The sequence below is a fragment of the Megalobrama amblycephala genome, linkage group LG14 (assembly GCF_018812025.1).
Source record: "Megalobrama amblycephala isolate DHTTF-2021 linkage group LG14, ASM1881202v1, whole genome shotgun sequence".
Taxonomy (NCBI): domain Eukaryota; kingdom Metazoa; phylum Chordata; class Actinopteri; order Cypriniformes; family Xenocyprididae; genus Megalobrama; species Megalobrama amblycephala.
Genome location: NC_063057.1, coordinates 9,186,016 through 9,205,674, shown reverse-complemented (window position 1 = coordinate 9,205,674; position 19,659 = coordinate 9,186,016). Strand labels below are relative to the sequence as shown.

General features: G+C 37.1%; 1 protein-coding gene across 1 annotated transcript in view; it reads right to left on the bottom strand.

Annotated features, from left to right (window-relative positions):
* LOC125245588 (scavenger receptor cysteine-rich type 1 protein M130-like) overlaps window positions 1-19,659 on the bottom strand; it is a 105,055-nt gene that overhangs the window by 48,532 nt on the left and 36,864 nt on the right. The window contains exons 19-21 of the mRNA XM_048156250.1: window positions 7,188-7,265; window positions 7,009-7,071; window positions 6,818-6,880 (exon numbers count right to left, since the gene is read on the bottom strand). Coding sequence (XP_048012207.1) covers window positions 6,818-6,880; window positions 7,009-7,071; window positions 7,188-7,265 — 204 coding nt within the window. The remainder of the gene's footprint in view (window positions 1-6,817; window positions 6,881-7,008; window positions 7,072-7,187; window positions 7,266-19,659) is intronic.

The following is a 19,659-nucleotide window of genomic DNA, read 5'->3' as shown; positions in this document are numbered from 1 at the left end:
TGCTGATTTTTGTTGTTAGACAGCACAGCACGATCAAATCCACGATCAAAGCCAACCACCATGATTAAAAATATATTATTAGTTAAATAATAATATTCGGCCACTTCTTTGTGATTGAAATGCTACAGCCACTGTAATTTCTTCAACAAGAATATGTGGACATCAAACATGCAAAGACAGAGCGAGGGTTTAAACTTTTATGTATTATCCTGTGTAAGCGTAGATTTAAGAATAGCATTGTGTAGCTAATGTTGTATTTTGATTTTTAAATAGTTTTAATAAACCGTGCATCCTTAGAAAACTGTCTAATAATGTGGTTCATGGATGCTCCTCTTCTGGTATTGACAGCCCAACCGATATCTTTACCATGGTTCAAAACGCAATGCATAGCACAATAAAAAAAATTGAAATTATAATATGACATAAATTTCATTAGTATCAAATCAGGCAGATGTGTTGATGGTGGTCAAACTATTAAATGTATAAATATGGCATGAATGGCACGTCGCGGAGTGAGGGCATCTGAACTCGACAAAGCCGACCTGATATAGTATTTTTTATTTGTTTTATTCAGTAAATATATTTGTTTGACAGGGAAGCTGTGCGAATATATATATATTCATTTATTAAAAAAAAAAAAAAAAAAAAAAAAAAGCACCCCAGAAAAAAGGGCACTTTCTCTCGAGGAAGAAAAAGGGCAGGTGCTCAAGCCCCTTTTTTGTCTATGTGTGCACGTGCCTGTACAAAAGTTACTTGGCAAAAGCCAGGCCTTTCTCCAATTTACACTTGTTAGGCTACAAGATAATCCCAATAGAATTTACCCTGGAGTAATCTTTCTCTTCATCTGAAAGATTGTACGAATATGTCTGTTGTTGCATTTATGATCTAAAAGATCAATACCATGCAAATGTAAAGCTGGATAAGAAATGTTGCCTTTACTGAATTTAAGGTGATTTTTAATTATCTGGGTTAAGCCTGCTGGGATAGCTTTTGCCAAGGTATTATATTCTTTAGATGGGACTGGAAAGTTATGGAGATTCATAAATTGCACATAAGTTTAAATACCAAAATCATCAAAGACAGATAGAATGCAATTAAAATTATTGTTAAACCATCTAGGAAAGAAGAGAGGCTTATTTCTATATCAGCATTATTCCAAAGGAGAACTTTGTGTGGGGAAAAGTTATGGACAAAACACAATTTCCAAGAAAGAAGGCATTGTTGATGAAAGTTAAATAAGGAAATGGGTAACTTGGCAGGCAAAAAATTACACTTTAATAGGAAAGACAGATCACTGAGTTTGTTGAAAATATTATTTGGAATGAAAATCCATAATGACACTGGGTTCACAAGGGATCTTTTCAGCCAGTTTACTTTAAAGGTGTTTATATGTACAAAGTCCAGAAAGTCAAGGCCACCTTCACTTCTAGAATTAGAGAGTACTTCTTTTTTTTAATTTGTGGGGTCTATTTTTCCAAATGAAATCCAAAAATATTTTGTTAATTTCCCTTATTGTTTTATCAGTAATAAACAGAGAGAGAGAGCAGGGTATATGAAGCGAGAGAGCCCTTCCACCTATAAAAGAACTCTATAATGAAAGATCTCTTTGAAGCCAGATGTTAAAGATGTTTTTGGTTTTTATCATTTTATCAGAAAAATTTAAATGATGTCTGGTAACTGGACTTTTAATGAATGCGAATGCCTAAATATTTTACACTATTTTTAACTGGGATACCATCTAAAAATGTATCATCTATAGCATGAATTGAAATAATCTCACATTTCGAGATATTGAGCTTTAAACCAGAGGCGCATGAAAATTGTTCCACCAGTTCCAGGGCATTAGGTGTCGTTTGTCTTTCAAAAATAGCGTAGTGTCATCAGCTAGCTGTGCAATTTTAATCTCCCTGTCAAATATAGAAATTCCTTTCAAATTTTAATTTTGGTTAATTCTCAGACAAAGTAATTCTGTGGCTATAAGAAACAAAAACGGGGAGATCGGACAGCCCTGTTGGACTCCTCTCTGGATGTCAAACCTTTTGGACGTGTCAAAGTTAATGATCACTGAACTGTTAATACCTTTATAAAACATGGCTACAGTATCTATAAATGATTTACCAAATCCAAATAATTCAAGAGTACAAAAACCTCTTCCTGTTTCCTCTTGACATTGTGCTGGTGTGTGACATCATCAAAGTAACATGTCTGATTACTGATGACGTCAGCAGTGATGATAAGATGTGAATGATGTGTATTGACAACTTTTAATCACTTTTATGATCTAACTAAACTCTATTAATTTGATTTGAGATGAACAAAATAAGATGAATTTAAATTTCTTGTCACAATCTTTCCTTACTTTCCTATATTGTAGGTTATTCTTTTTTATTTATAGTTAGTTACTTTAATCAATTTCACTCACATTCTGTGTTGTTCATTCAAGCTGACATACACAAGAACTAATGATGGTAGTAAGTTTATGGGAAAACACGATAACTTACCATGGGCGTCGGAAGCAAAAAAAATGTGGGTGGGTCCTCCCTCCAATTTTTTTTTTTTTTATGCAATTGTATATATATATATATGATAGATAAAATGCCAGTCAATCGGTAGGTATTGATTTTTTTTTAAATAGAACGAGACACAAACCTTTACATTCAATCGCGTTTTTGCTCCCATTTAGTTTCACACATTGATCACACAGTGCATACAAAGTTTAGCCCCCAAGTGCGCACAACTGGAGAAATACACAATTACCTTTGATTTCGTTAGTAAAATTTTGATTTCCTTGGTGTACATATATGCATTTTAAGACGTTTAAAGGCCAACAAATTGGATAACAATAGTTTTAAAACCATGTCAACAAATACATGCATGCAGTTTTGAGGCAGCTTTAATCGCATGTTTGGTAATTCCATGACTTAATTTACCTCAGAATAATGATGGCGCATGCCCGTAGTTTCTTTAGCGCTTTAGTTAAGCTATATAAAGTAATATGCAGCGCGCGCCGGCGCATTTGCGCAAGCAATTCTTGAGTTCACGCTTCGAGCACAGTAGGCTATAGCCTAACGGCTGATTGGAGTTTTACTGACATAGCCTGACAACATCTCATCTGACCGCAGTTCACTGTTGTTCAACTGAAGCTACCTCATCATCACCAGCACCTTTTCCGCGCTCGTTTGATTTGCACCTGGCGCCGAAGCGAAGTCGGAATGCGCGTCTGAAAAGTGTCCCGTTTGTTGTGGTCGTAAAGAGACATTTCTTTATAAACGCAGCGTTTTACTTGGCGATATTTTAAAAAATATTTTTATTTTTGATATTTTTTTATGCTCTGTTGGTGGTTTGTGGAGTAGCATCGCCTGAGGGGGATTAGACAAATGCTGAATTAGAGACGGTAAAAGTGAGTGGGTCCAATATCATTGGTCTTAAAAAGTGGGTGGGTCTTGTCCCACCCACATACAATGGTTCCGACGCCCATGTAACTTACAATATCTAATAAGTGGTAAATCTATTTTCATCATTTAACATTTATAGTATTTTGCATAATTTTCTCCTTTCCTCTAATCGCTCTTCTAAAAAATATTTTTGTGACATGATGAATGTTATTTTTTTATTAGGTGAAAAGCATTGTTATCAAAATAAAAATAGCTCAAATACTAAAATACAAATACTAAAATTTGTTACTGAATTTTGCACAGCATGAAACCTTTCATTTAAAAACATTGAAAATAACATAAAAACATAAAACAGTGAATCTTTAGTAGCAAAAAAACAGTATCTCCAGTAACTGTAATATGATTTGATGATCAGAGGCAGTGGGTGTGGTCAGTGAGTCATATGGCCCCTCCCTCTTTATTTGACTCCTCCCCCACATCGTCATAGTCTGTTTTTAAAAACAAAAGCAAATCAATCAAAATCATATTTTGATTGTTAAAAAAATGCACAAGTTTTACTTTAAATGAGCAACATAACTAATAAAAATAGAAATAGGCTATAGAAATGACAATAACCGACCCAACAGGTTTCTCTCATCTTCATCGCTGTTCTTCACATCATCATACTCCTCCTGATCTCCCTCTGATACACATGTGAAATAAAACCTCACATTGTGATTTTAATACAGCTTGTGTCACTGATGATGTCATTGATCTCTTTCCTACACAAACCCTAATTTTATTTTATTTTTTTATGTAAAATAATTTAAAGTAATTAAGGGTATCCTCAATGGCGTAATAACTTTAACTAAATTCTCAGAGGTAGATATTAATAATACAACCTTACAAAACTTTGTAAATCCCCTTTTTTGATAAACATTATAAATCACAATTTTATAAGAAATTCCTGTAATGTCGGATCCAATCCTCCATGTGAATTAAAACATCTTAAACCTCATATATCTTGTCACATCATTTGGACATTAACATATAAATATGTTATTTCTAATAAAGTAAAAAATTATTCATAGGATGTTACCCTGTAAATGCTTCCAGTAGTAGATACAGCTATGGAAAAAATTAAGAGACCACTCCAAGTTCAGAAATCAATGTTAAGTGGTCTCTTAATTTTTTCCATAGCTGTATATTCATACTGTTTGTGATAAATGTACTTATACATCATTTGAAGATTTTGATAATTTATTTATTTTATTGCCATATTTTTGGATTGACTTTAAAATAGAATATGATAAATTATAGAAATGAACAAAACTGTTAATTTAGAGCCTTATGACATTTTACTTTGTTTTCAAACCTCATATTTTTCTGAAAAACAAAATCACACAATTAACCTTTTAATTATTTTGGCAAAGTTTTGTATTCATAAGACAAAAATAACTCAAAAGAAACCCTCATATATTACCTTTTGTAATACTGATCTCACAATATACTTTAAAACCGTTTCAAATATGAGATCACTTTTTGCATTGTACTCGTCTGTGACTGAAATAAGTAAAGAAGAAGAAGAAAAGCTTGATCTCTTTCTCCTCATGACTGTCTGAGGATATTAGTGTTGTAAAGGCTCCTTTACGAGGGCTTTTATTTTGACATCACGTCATCTTCCAGCTGAGCAGTCACGTGACTTAAGCTGCTGTTGCTGCTGAACTGCTATGCTCTGTTAGCCTGGTAATACCAGACTCTGCTACTTCACTTTGCTTCGTAGACAGAGTCTGGAATGGCATAATAGAGAAGTGTTTTCTCTCTCGCTAGGGGACGCTTGTCTGAAGTTTAAAATCATTGGTTACCCGTAAGCCAATCAGATACGTTTAGTTATGACATATGTTATGCTCCTGTACAGCCGCATCGAAGCACAGACATCATGCATCGAACTCAAATCTATGATTGAACTTCCACTGTAAACCTGTTGTAAACACATGATGATGCGAGCGAAATACCGGAGTGAACATGGCTGTAAACGACTTTTGCAGATTATGCGAAGTTAATGCATCCCGAAGTTTGCATCCCGTGTCTCGTTTCCCATTTCCGCGGTCGTTTCGGGTTTCGATTGCTCTAACCTACAATGTAAAACTCGGCGCTTAGCAACTACGTCACGGCTCTCAGCCCGCCCTCTGTTCGGTGATTGGCCCGGCTGTTTCCAGACCGGTGGCAAACAGAAAGCTCTGACGCTGTATCAGACTGAGTACAGAAGCGAAATGAAATTGAGCGGAAGTAGGAAGTCTGACGTAGTCAGGCTAATGCTCTGTAGAGCCGATCGCTGAAAGGACATTTATTGCTGTTTATTTGTGATATTTGCTGCAGAATTACATCAAGGTGTTCCCTATTGACCTGCAAGTAATCCTGTTTGTCTTATTTGTGTTTATTGAGATCGGTATTGAGTTATTTGTGTTTAATCATGCCTGCAAGCTGTTGTTTCTGTTAGTCCAGCTGAATGACGCTGTTCATGTGATTATTTCTTCTGTTTGTGTTTCACTGTTCTGGTTTACAATGATCAGTTTGCGACGTGATTTGATATTGAAGCTGTTTATATCAGACGAGCGATTGCACTCTAATTATATCCGTGATTATATCCATATATTGAGTTATGTTTATCATGTTAGATGATCGCTTATGGCTTATAATGTACAACATGATACTGTATTTTCCTCCCTTGGATTGTATATTTCATGGAGAAATGTTATTGATGAGGATTTAATATACTTTGACTGTCTTTATGTACCAATGGACGTTTATTATTGTATATATGCCTAACTATTTTCATTATCCTTTATTGTATTTCTTGTGGTCCAGACTAATGCCTCTACTGCCTGTAACTGAGATCTACCTGTGAAATACCTGTACCTCTGCGGCTTATTTTGATCAATACATCCTCTAAACCTGATGACCTTCTCCTCTTCCTGATATAAAGTTACTTCGGTAAAGTTGGTTTTATATTCGCACATTCGGACATCAGTATTCAATAGCCTTGTTAATCACACTACATTGGACATTCAGTGGACAATATGCCATTAAAACAATACTTGCCTATTTTGATCGACTGTGAAAAATGTTGTAAGTTGACAATCGTTGGTTGTCAATATCATGTCGCTGCTTAAAATTCGCAAACATTAATTTATTGCACATTTATTGGAAAGTCTGAATTTATCAGAAGTCCGAATGTGCGAATATAAAACCAACTTTACCGAAGTTATAAAGTTGTGCTCTGACCGGCTTCACTCATATAATTATAATTAAATCAGATCCTGACAGTCAAAAGTCTCTCCAACAGTTAGATTCACTCCTGCTGAAGTCATGATGATTCATTAATGGTAGAAACATGTTCAATATTAGTGGATGATGATAAAATACAGTTCTGTGTGACTCACCTGTTACACCTGGAATGTTCTGTCCATTAATGATGACATCATCATAATGCTCCGGTGTGTCCACTACATAAACATGAAGATATAAACAGAACAAATGATACATCATCATATCAGAACTGAGCATCACTTCAGAGGTATTATGTTAAACACACACAAACGAAAAAAACAACAACAAAAAAAACAACAAACACCTTTTTTAATATTAAAGTTCTGTCCACTCGTCATGACATCATCATAACTCTCAGGTGTGTCTTCTACAAATTGAACATGAGACACCCATACAAAATATAATTTATATATTTTTAATATATACACAGATTATATATATATTAAACATTTCATATCCTATTATATAATAACAGAGCGACACCTGTCTCACGATCTGGTTTCAGTCCATCAGTGATGACATCATCATAGTATCCTGGTGTGATTTCCTTCATCATCTCTTCTGCATCAAAACATGTTTATATTTTGAGTGTTTTGGAATATTTTGGGAAACAAAATTTAAATGCTGTTGCACTTCTTCATTCAGACCATTCAGCTTTTTTAATAATCTGATAATGAATCATGTGATCAATTATTGACCTTTCAGGCCATTGGTGACATCATAATACACAGTCTTTATGGACGTGAATTTGGAGTCAAAACTTGAAATATAAACGCTCAAAAATGCATTTAGTATCAACATATTGAACCGTCTATATATTCATAATCCCTTACTAAAGGAGTCCAGACACTAGAAAAATGCCCCCCCCCCCCCCCACCCCTCGTTACTGTCCTCCACTGGATGAGGCGATATCACTTTCGTTTATATTTCAGATATCTCTTTTATAGATGCCATCAATGCTTTTGCCTTTCAAGATGTAATTACCGAAATCAAAACAGTCCATAAACTATAAATCCTCACGAAAACTTCAGTCAAGCCAGCTCGCGCGTCAACCTGAGAGATCAGCCTCCTTACCTGCTTAAAGCGTCAAATTTCTCGGTTTCTGAATGGACGGTTTGGCTTGATTGACAAACGCTAACGTTCGGGCATGATTTATATACCATCGACCTGTCCTAAAACGTTAGCATGCTTTGATCGATGGTTTGGAGATCACGCGTTTCTCCGTTCGAGAGCGCGTTTCCTGTTCACATCCGCGACAAAACAGTTGATTATTTACGAACGAAAGCTCACAGAAACGTGAAAATGGTCTCATTTGAAAGAAAATATCCTAAGCTAAAAGATGATATAGTGTAACTAATTGAAGCAGCCCTTATCAAAAGTGCGGGGGTCGACTTCTATCTTTTCAAAACTGCGGGGGTCCTGACCCCCCTGTCCCCCGTGCCAACGGCGCCCCTGCCACCAAATATTGAAATATGGGATCCTATGGTAAGACTGCACAATTTATTAACTTTTTACTCAACTTTATACTCTCTATTGCAAAAGGTTATGGATTAGACGGTAGACCTAATTCCCATGTTGACAAAGCGTGTGCTTTGTTCAAGAATCAATTTAGAGACCATGATTTTCCTTCTTACAGAACTGCTTGCTAAAATACATTGACAAATATTAATGTTTATCATAAAGCAGTTTAAAATAACATGTTTTCCCCACAGTGAGGTGAACCGATTGACGCACACTATTGTCAATCGCAATCATGTCAGTTTTATGTTTTGCGTCTAAATGATAATTTTTGTCAGCTTGATCGCGCTGATTGTGATCAATCGATCAGCTATTCATTTTTTAACAAACAGGTAAAAACGCGACATCCCGAGGGAAGTGTCCTATGAGACACAATGAACTTCTATAAGTAGTACTGTATCATATAGGCCTACCTTTTGATGTTCATATTTCGTTCTGTACAATTTAAAAAGAGTTTTGTTCTTTTGGTAAAAACTTTTTTTTTTCTTGGTAAAGATGACCTTTGCGTGGAATTGCTCTTTAATATTGTGATGTGAACAATTGAAACATTCAAACACATTTCATTTAGTGGTAAAATATGTGAAATACATTTGATACATTTTTTAGAGTTTGTAAATCAAATAATTTATTTTAGGTGTTGTTTTGAATATACTTAAGCTCTCTAACCTGAGAGAGACTCATCAGCATCTTCATACCCAGAATGCAGTTCTTCAGAGATGAGACTCCCTGTTAAAGGAGCAGAACAGTCAGAAACATGTTCATCATTACAAACAGACTGAATCCTCATTTCCTTAAAGGGATACTCCACCGTTTTTTCATATTAAACTATGTTATTCCCTTAACTAAGACAAGTTGATACATACCTGTCTCGTCTCCTATTTAAATACAGTTACTCGAGTAGTGTAACTCGACCTAGGACGGTGACACAAAACAAAACGTTGCGCTTTTCTAAACGTGTAAAATGGATAACTATATTGTATGGCGGAATACCATAGCAAGTGCTCGGGAGCACTTTGACTTGGCGCAGTAATATCTTCACTCGTGAAAAGTCCTCTCACCGGCCCCCGCTCCCTCTCATTTCCGTCAATAAAACCAACGTGACTTTTACCACCTGTGCTATTAGCAAACTGCAAGAGATCATTTGCAATGGCGGACTTTGTAGATGATTATGACTTGTTTGTAGCAGACCCAGAGCCATATCTGTTTGAACCCGAGTACACGGAGGAGGAATTAGCTCTTATGGACCGTGAGAGGGAAAAAAGATACGAACCAGAACAGACCGGAGCCGGCGAAAGAACACGGGCAAACAGCAATTGGTGGTGCAAGTGTGACTGTTGCGAACAGCAACGGTGTTTTTGGATTCTTGTTCAAAGCAGCTAACCAAGCTCTCCGCTGTATGTGGTGAGTTGGAATTCTGTGAAACATGACGGCACTATATACCTTCTCCTTGTTCTCCTTCTCACCATGATTGTCCACAAACTATCTTCCTACAACCTGATACTTCATCAACTCTGCTCAAACTATTACTACTGGTGCAGGTCACGTTGGTTCTATTGACGGAAATGAGAGGGAGCGGGGGCCGGTGAGAGGACTTTTCACGAGTGAAGATATTACTGCGCCAAGTCAAAGTGCTCCCGAGCACTTGCTATGGTATTCCGCCATACAATATAGTTATCCATTTTACACGCTTAGAAAAGCGCAACGTTTTGTTTTGTGTCACCGTCCTAGGTCGAGTTACACTACTCGAGTAACTGTATTTAAATAGGGAAAACGTGGAGGTGTTTGGTAGCTTCTCTGCTTGGCCCCTATTGAATGAACTGGGCTAAGCTAAGTGCTAACAAAGTTTCGCCGCAAGACAGAGCGATTTAGTGCACGCACTGAGACGAGAGAGGTATGTATCAACTCGTCTTAGTTAAGGGAATAACATAGTTTAATATGAAAAAACGGTGGAGTATCCCTTTAAGCCAGGCACACATTTAACAACTAGCTAAAACATTCTAAGACTATGCTCAACACACAGCGATTGATTCCCACACTGTAAAAAATGACCGTGATTTTAACAGTAAAAGACTGTAAAAATGCTGCGGTGAAAAACTGTCAATGGTTTACAGAAAGTTTCCGTACTATATACGGTGAATAACTGTAATAGATCTAACGGTACATTTAATGTAATTTTACGGTAAAATACCGTTAAATTCACAGTTTTTGGAAGTGAAAAATAACAATTCATTGTAAAATTTACAGTGAAAAACCGTAAATTGACATTCCCACAATTCCCTGCATGACACTTCATATTTGATATATTTTCGTTGAAATAACTCTGTTTCTTCTTAGTTTTTCTAATTTTTTTCTAATCAGTTATGTACATTAGGGTTTTATCCCTCTACTGCACACATGTTGATGGCACATGAAAAAAAAAAATATTCCACATAATTTTTTGGTTCATTTGGGAACATTTTATTGATTAAAAAAAAATATTTCCCCCCACCCTCCCCCAATCCCAAAATATTTTTTCGTTGCCTCAGGGCAACGTTGTGCGACAATGGTACAGAGTCATAGAGAAAATTATCATCAAAATCATTTTTAAAAAAAAAAAAAAAATTCAAGAAATCATTAAGTAAAAAGGGAAAAACACATGAAAGACATTGATATATTGAATTTGATACATGCATAGGTCTGTATCATGTAGTGTGCTATGCAATATAATGTACTTCATGTAATAAGATTTCACTCTGTACGAAACTTCAAAAAGCACTTCTTCTCTGCTGTGACATAGTGGTGTATGTTTCAATTTTTGCACATCACTTTGGGTGTTCCTGCACACCCAGGAATCTTGCATCTTCCCTTCTTATAATACATTGTTGCCAATGAGAGGTACTCTCTAAAACCTCCTCGAAAAGTACCCCTTATCGCACAACGTTGCCCTGAGGCAACGAAAAGAAAAACTGAATTTCTGAACATGCAAAATAAAAAAAAATTCATAAAACCTGACAAAAGGCTTCCCTACACCTTCATACACACACACATATTTTTTATGTACAGTTCATGTCGTTTTAAATAAGATTACTAAAGCAAATAATATTGCCTTTTTCTCACACCATGTGCTCCTGTGACCATGTGTCAGAACAGGACGTCCCACCTTTAAATGGTGCTTGATATTGACTCCTACACCTTACTGAACTGTTCTTTGGTACTTTCTCGACCTTTCTAATTGGTTGTTATCATTTAAAGAAAAATTTACTAAACATAGGGCTTAAGAAAACTTTCCGTTGCCTGAGGGCAACGCTGTGCTGTAGAGGGTTAAGTTACATCTAATGTTGTTAAATTAATGTTTATTGCATTTTAAAATTTCATGCATGTTACCATGATGGTGTTTAGTGAGTGTGTGAATGACACTGTGTGCACCTTCTATATATTAGTGTTGTCCTTCTCAGCTTGTGGAAAATCTGCTTGTGATGAACTTTGATTCATCATGTGACTCTTATCACCACTGTGTTTGGTGACTGTCAGTGTATTATAAAAGGTACAAAACAGATATTAGTAATTCATTAGGTTGGTAAATTAACATTATATCAGTTAATGAAATACGTTATTTTACCGTAAATTTAACAGATTTTGTTTTACGTTGCTACTGTATTTTTTACGGTAAAGTTCTGGCAACCACAGCTGCCGGTTTTTTACTGTAAATTTTACTGGGATTTTTTTTACAGTGTACGACTGAAGCAGATTTAAATACTTACACGCGAGATTTAAACACCGACTTAACGCAACTGGCTCTGACTGGACGCGTTTGAGTGAGTTCAGTCATAAGTATCAATTTACATCCATAATCGGCCTTACAAATGTTAAAGTGCATATTGCAGGTTAAACATTTTTTTCGAGATGAATATATAACCTTCTACAAAAATACCATATAAAAAGGTACTGCAGGGTTTAAAAGTGTTTTGCAGGACATAAGGGCATGAATTTAGTAGATAAAGTGACGGTCTCTGTAAAAACCGCTTTTTTTTCAGCGTCGCATCATATTACGTCACTCAAGGGAGTCGATAGCCGAGCTCTGTGTTGATTCAGTGCAGAGTAGATTGGTATTCACTGACAGCGGTCGTGAATCAGCGTGTTTTCGGTAGTTTTTGTATTCTATTTATCATCGTCATGGTAAATTATTGTGTTGTGGAGGCTGCACAAACTCCAGCCTGTCAGGACATCGAGTCCAGGTTTACTAACAAGAAAAAGGACGCTGCTATCTTCCGTGCCGGGGTGTTTTGAGCAGGTGAAGAGAAGGGACTTTACTTCTGCATCTGCTTCGAAAAACGCGTTCATTATAGACCGGAGGATTTTCATCCCGGCGATATGATGGAGTTCAACATTGTAATACTATAAATGATTATATTAAATGAATAAACTTACACACGTGATGCTTCTTTACTGTTTTTACTTGAATCAATTTCAACACTGATGAATATAAATTATGTACACATGCATACAGTCTCACACTTACACAAAACAGATTTGAATTAGGGTAGAGTGGGGGAAAACGCCCCCCTGGGGTAAAACGCCCCCCCCACCTGTTTTTCTCAAAATAAGCACTAGAGGTAGTCAGTATACATTTTCACTGTTGCTATGCACTATGTTTGACAACGGGGATAAACAAATCTCCTTGGAGAAGCTGACACCAGCGACGTATTTGAAGAGAAGAGGATTACATGGCAAGCGCTATAATTTTCAGATATTAGTAAACAAGTGTTTAAGAGAATATTGTTCTGCAGGATATCACAGTGATGTGTGATAGATGAATATTGAAGTCTGTAGTTTGTGAGGATATGTTATTTATAAGGAATATAATTATATTTTTAAAATTAAACATTTTTTAAAAAAGTCGTAGCTTGTGGGGTAAAACGCCCTCTACGCTGAGGGGTAAAACGCCCCCCAGAGGGCATAGTTTATCTCTATCATAATTACTATAATAACATATTTCTGTCTATCAAATCCTTTGTTTTACACTTAATGCAGTATAACTAGGTGGTAAAATCAAAATATTTAAACAAAATAAAAAAAAAAATAATAATAATAATACATCAAGTGCATTAGACTAGCTTGATAGCACAGTTAGCTCACTGATGGAAGGTGGTTAGGTGACCCAATGAAAAAACATAGTGGCTTTTAATGCATTTATTGGATATATTTCACTACATAAATATACAAATTTATAAGTTTAATATTTATTTGGGGTTTTCTGTTTGTCTTGGTGATAGTGGTGAACAAATACATCAATTATCAAATGTTAAAAATTTGGATATGTTGGATATTCCTCAAATAAATATTAAAAATATTAAATATATAGGCCTATACATGTTGATACATTACTTGCCTTTTACTTTTAGAGATTAAAAGTGTTGATCTATGAAGCAAACTGGTTGGTAAGAAAGGGGGCATTTTACCCCACCTTGGGGGGCGTTTTACCCCACCGCTGGGGCAAAACGCCCCCTTTGTACAAAAATATTTTCAGTCAAAATACTAATTAATTATGAAGGCTGAGCAATTTTAATATTTGGTGAATAACTCCTGCCATAGTCACTCAAAACTGGGATGGCAATTCTAGTCACATTTATGTTTTGTTTCACTGTAATGTCACATTTTCCTTAAGGGGGGCGTTTTCCCCCACTCTACCCTATGTGCTGGTAGGCCTACTCCAATTTCATTCATGCCATATATAAACTGTAAACGTATATATACATTCAAGTGCACACAACTACATAATCATGGCGTCATATACATCCCCACACTATCAGTGATAGGCACGGAATAAACTCATAACACAGAATTAATGAATAAAGGATAACATTACAAGAAACACATACAGTAACATTTATGTTCGTCCGCCGGCGGGAGACATGATCACGGATCCGTCAGAGATGAAAACATGAATTGTGCACCGTAAGTCTTGTTTTTTTTTACATGCGCTAACTAACGTTACCAAATCAGTCGTGATGAGAAACCGCTATATCACGTAACGTTAGTGTGGACGGATATTAAGGAAGTTTATTAGTTTCTGTTATTAGTAATCAATAACGTTACTCCTAGATGGCCAATAGCTTTGCTTTTGCCTGATTCATAATAATCTGTACAATATTGTGATCTGAGAACAGTGTTACATATCGTTTGCTAACGTGTGGCTATCTAAGCTAACACTCTCTGCCCTGGGGCCCGTTCTTCGTACGTCGCTAACTCAGTTAGCTGGATTTGATTGTTGACGATTTGGCATGATCTTGGATCGTTTGGTTCTTCGAAGCTCATCCTAGACTTGCTGTCATAGCAACAGGTCCGTAAGCTCAAACCTGCTCGGGAGCAGGCTTATTTCATGTAAACAGGATTAGATTGCATCTTTTTAAGCGGAGGTGATGTTTAAAGTCTGTCCCAGCCTCTGCTACTTTCCCACAAGAGTACCCTAATGTAAACCAGGGACAATAATAATGATTTAAAAATAAATTTGCAAATAACACTATAATGCCGTGTAGTGTCATAATATAGACACCGACAGTTTTACTCTGTGAGAGAATCATTCGTGAGGGAATAATTACGTAATATTTTTAATTGGAGTTTTACACACATGAGTACAGATGTCTATGCCATACATGCATTTGTGCATTTGAACCGCGACATATATTATGGGAGTGGCTTGATGAAGCGCAGGAGATGCAGATAACTTGATCTTGACCCTTAAGAAACTTTAATTAATGCTGTCAAATATGCTTCAAAAGGTAAATTAGTTGCTAATTACAACATTGAAAAAAAAAATTGAATGTACAAATAATAGAAATTGTGAATATAGCCTAAATAATTGGGTAATCATGTAAAAAAAAAAAAATAGTGCACATTTCATTTATCTAACATTTATGTCGTTATCGGTCATTTATTCGCTTGGCTGTTTCCTTATAAATGTCTAGAAATTCGTCAAGTTTTTCGTCAGGTGTCTTTTCTCATTCTATGATATGTCATTACGTTGCCGTCTTGACTCCAGCCAGTCGCTGCATTGCTGATCAATGTTTCTACTATCGATACATATTACCCTTTTAAGCCAACACATGAACACGCAATTATCTCAGATAACTCAATCCAGCGATACTAATCATACACAACAGGTGTGTTCGAAGAACCCAATTAGCCGGATCATGATTAGCACGATGATATCATCTTGGATGTGTCATTTGATCTCGGATGTAATAAGCGACGTACGAAGAACGGGCCCCTGTTCTCCACTGCTTCTCCTCACACAACAGCTCAATTTTTCTCTTTTTTGACCCTTATTCTGTCTAATTCTGGCCGGTCCCTGCTCTCTTGACCACATAGCAGGTTGTATGGCTGTGGTTTGTTATACCAGTATGAATAAACATTTACAATTTCCTCAGCGTCCGAACTGTCATTGCAATCCATTGTTTTCCTATTGTTTATATTGATCGCGCTCCCTTCAGTTACGTCACTTGCGATTTGGCATTTTTCAGATGCGGAAGTAAAATTTTCTCACAAAAAACAACTCCAGAAGCCTAATTAGCGTATTTATACGTGTTTTTTCAAGAAAATCTATTTCATACATTATTTTTCTATACATTGAATCACTGAAGCTCTAACCTGCAATATGCCCTTTAAGTGTGTGCGCGGCTTTAGGACCATAAAGCATTTTGTTACTGAAAACACAACACAAATATGAATTATTTACATTTTAATAGCATTAGAGGCAGAAATCTCATGTTTTAAGGCCAGAACACACCAAGCCGACGCCGACGAACTAGTGGCGACGAAAGCAGACTGCGGGGTTGGCTCACGTCGGCTGCGTCTGGGAAAAAATATGTGCTTGAACACACCGAAAGAACTTCAGCCGACTGTCAACTACCACACGCGTTCTGCGCCTGCGTATAAATGGGATATCTGTCTATTTAAGCAGATATATTTGTCTATATTCGTCATTCAAAAACGGAAAGCGAAACTATGACTGCATGTATACAAACCATAAATAAAGCAGGGCTTGCTTACCGTTTTGAATATCAATCATGCTGATCATGTTCTTTATTTCACTCCGCTCATGATATTATGAAAATATTCGTGCATTCGAGTGCTCAGGTAAGATGACGTAAAATTGGAACAACCTTCTGTCTGTGCCGTCATGACTTATTTGCTTGCTTTCATAACTTTTGCTTATATTCTCGTGAACTGACTGGTTTGCTATACTACACAGCCAATCAGAGTTCTGAATCTCTCGCCGACAGCCCGACGCCGATTCTACATGTCAAATCGTCCGAAAAAAAGCCGACGAGGACCAACTTCAACCGACGGTGTGGAACACACTGAGGAAACTTAGTCGGCCGACGAAGAAAAACTGCCCGACGGCCGACCGCCGGCTTGGTTCCTGCCTTTAGAGGCCTATTAGTAAACACACATGTATCCTCACATGAACCCATTCCTCACTGCCTTCCAGAAATACACACAGGAAGAGACACACACACACACACACACACACACACACACACACACAGACATATGCACCTGCAGCTCTGTGGTTTTCTGCAGGAGGTTTAACTGGACTAATAATAGATGAACATCAAGTGTCTGACAGACTCTCTTATTAATTCATCATATTAAATAAGATTCAGGGCTCATGTCTCACCCCTCTGAGTGAAGTGATTGTGTCTGTGATGAATGCCCTCATAAACGGACTCAGTTGTGCTCCTGTGTCTCCTCTTAGAGAGAGCTGTGAGTGTAGAGAGACAAACCTGCTGTCAGTTCACAACACATGACTGATCACACACTGAATAAGACACAATATGACAGTCTCTGGATCTCTCCTACCTCTCCTCATCACTCTGTTCTGCTGAATCAGTATAAGCAGTGGCACTAAGAGCAGTAAGAGCACAACTCCCAGTACAATCACAAGCACAGAGAGAGACAGAGGAGTTTGTGGACGAGTGACTGATGTTGAGCTCACTGTCTGAGAAACTGACGTTGTGGCAGGAGCAGTGGACACTGGCAAATCTGTCAAAACAGTCACAAACACGGTCAAAACCAGGCTAATAACTGATTACACATATACATATATATTATTAAATATATACACAAATATTATTAGCACTAAAATGACTAATATTGGTCAGTGTTTTGCTGTGACCTGCACAGGTGAGTCTAGCATGATATTTTTTGGAGCAGTCAGTGTGGTTCTTCAGGGAGAGAGGACAGTCCCACAGGTGAATCTCATTCCCTCTGCACTCGACTCTGTTCAGCCACACAACACCTTCACCAGCACCAAAGACTGAATTCCCATCAGCCCTCAGTGCTGCTCCACAACCCAGCTGTCTGCAGACCACCTGAGCATCGCTGATGTCCCACAGATCATCACAGACTGAGCCCCACACAGCGTTATGATACACCTCCAGCCTCCCAGAGCACCGGCCCTCCCCTCCACTCAGTCTGAGAGGAACATGATCTAAATCACACACATCAATCATCACTGACCAGATTCAGCACAGCATTTATAGCAATACTTTTACAATGCATTTTATAACTATTTAAAATTATTATAAATTATTACTGTTCAAGTGCATTCATTTTCAGATATAGAAAAATACATCCTAATAATAAACTTACTTGAACACTGTCTCTGGTGAGGAGATGATGAGTTTGAACACGTCAGAAGACTCTGAGGAGATTCACGAGTCTGTTCCTCTATAAGATTAAAACATGTTACAATTTCATTCAATACTGAATAGAAAAGAAAATACCATTTCAAATCATCGTAAATCAGTTAAAAAATCATCATACCTGAGCAGGTGATTTTGGCCACTTCATTATCACAGTCATTCTGTCCCCAGGGTGAAGATGGACACTGCCATATAGTGGAATCATGACGTCGACAATTAAGTTTATCAAGCCAATTATGAGACTTCAGTCCCTTTGAAATACTGGGTTCACTGGCAGATCTTCCACAGTTCAGCTCTTGACAGATCAGACTCGCTGTATCTCTGTCCATCTGGTTCCAGCACACATTACCCCAGGATCCATTGTAGAAAACCTCCACATTCCCTTCACAGCCCTCAGTTAACCTGATCTCTTTAAACTCTAGATGGAAAAAGTTGAGACTCAAACTCAACTCTCACATAATTCAAGTCTGTTAATTGGGGATGGTAATCATAATAAAGAATTGTATAATTTTGATTCTGATATGGTTCCTTAATGGTTTCATTAATGTTTTTTTTTCTTTTTTCCCTTTTAAGAAATAAATATTTTTGGGGAAAAGTCTATTGCCAAATTATGAGATAAAATAAATAATAATACATTTAATTATATATACACATCTTTGGAACACAAATAAAGATCTTTTTGATGAAATCTGAGAGCTTTCTGTCCCTCCATAGACAGCTGTGCAACACTTTGACACTTCAAGAAGTTCGTAAAACTAATCCATATAAATTGAGCAATTTGATCCAAAAAGAGACTCCATCTCTTTATATGATGAACAAATTTAATTTAGGCTTTTATTCACATACATAAACATTGATAAGGGAACATAAATAGAAGCTCAACTGAACCTGCTTGATGTGCGAGAACAAACCTCTTGCGGAAGCTCAAGCATGCTGCGTAACACACGAGAATGAACCTTATTGGTTCTCACATGTCAAGCAAACAAGCTTCCGTTTACCACAACTGATGTGTAATGAGTTGAGTAATGTTATGTGAATAAAAAGCTTAAATTCAATCTGTTCATCATATAAAGCAATCAAGTCTCTTCAGAAAATTTTGGACTAAACCGCTCAATTGTTATGGATTTAGTTTTACGATCTCTTTATGAACTTTTTGAAGCATAAAAGTGGTAGAGCTACGGAGCTGTCAATGGAGGGACAAAAAGCTCTCAGATTTCATCCAAAAGATCTTCATTTATGTTCCGAAGTCTTACAGGTTTGGAACAACATTAGGGTGAGTAATTAATGACAGAATTTTTGGGTGAAATAACCCTTTAACATGTATAAGTGCACAAAATACCATCAATCATAAGTTACTCAAATGTTCAAAATATTGTCAAGTTATTAATTCAATTATTTTTACCATTTACCTGAGCACACGACTCCTACATCCTGCTTGTGTTGACAGTCATGTTTTCCCCAGCCTGGAGAAGAGCAGCTCCACAGGGACGTCTCATTCCCCTCACACTCCACCTCATCCAGCCATATGGGTCCAGAACCAGGACCAAACCAGGCTGGTACCTGCTGGTTACTGAGGGCCACTCCACACTGCAGCTGTCTGCACACCACATGGGCATCTTTAATATCCCAGGAGTCATCACACACTGTCCCCCATGAGCCGCTGTGAAAAACCTCCAGCCTCCCTGCACAGTCTCCCCCAGAACCCACCAGCCTGATGGACCCGCGACCTGATATTCAGAGAAAGAGAAACA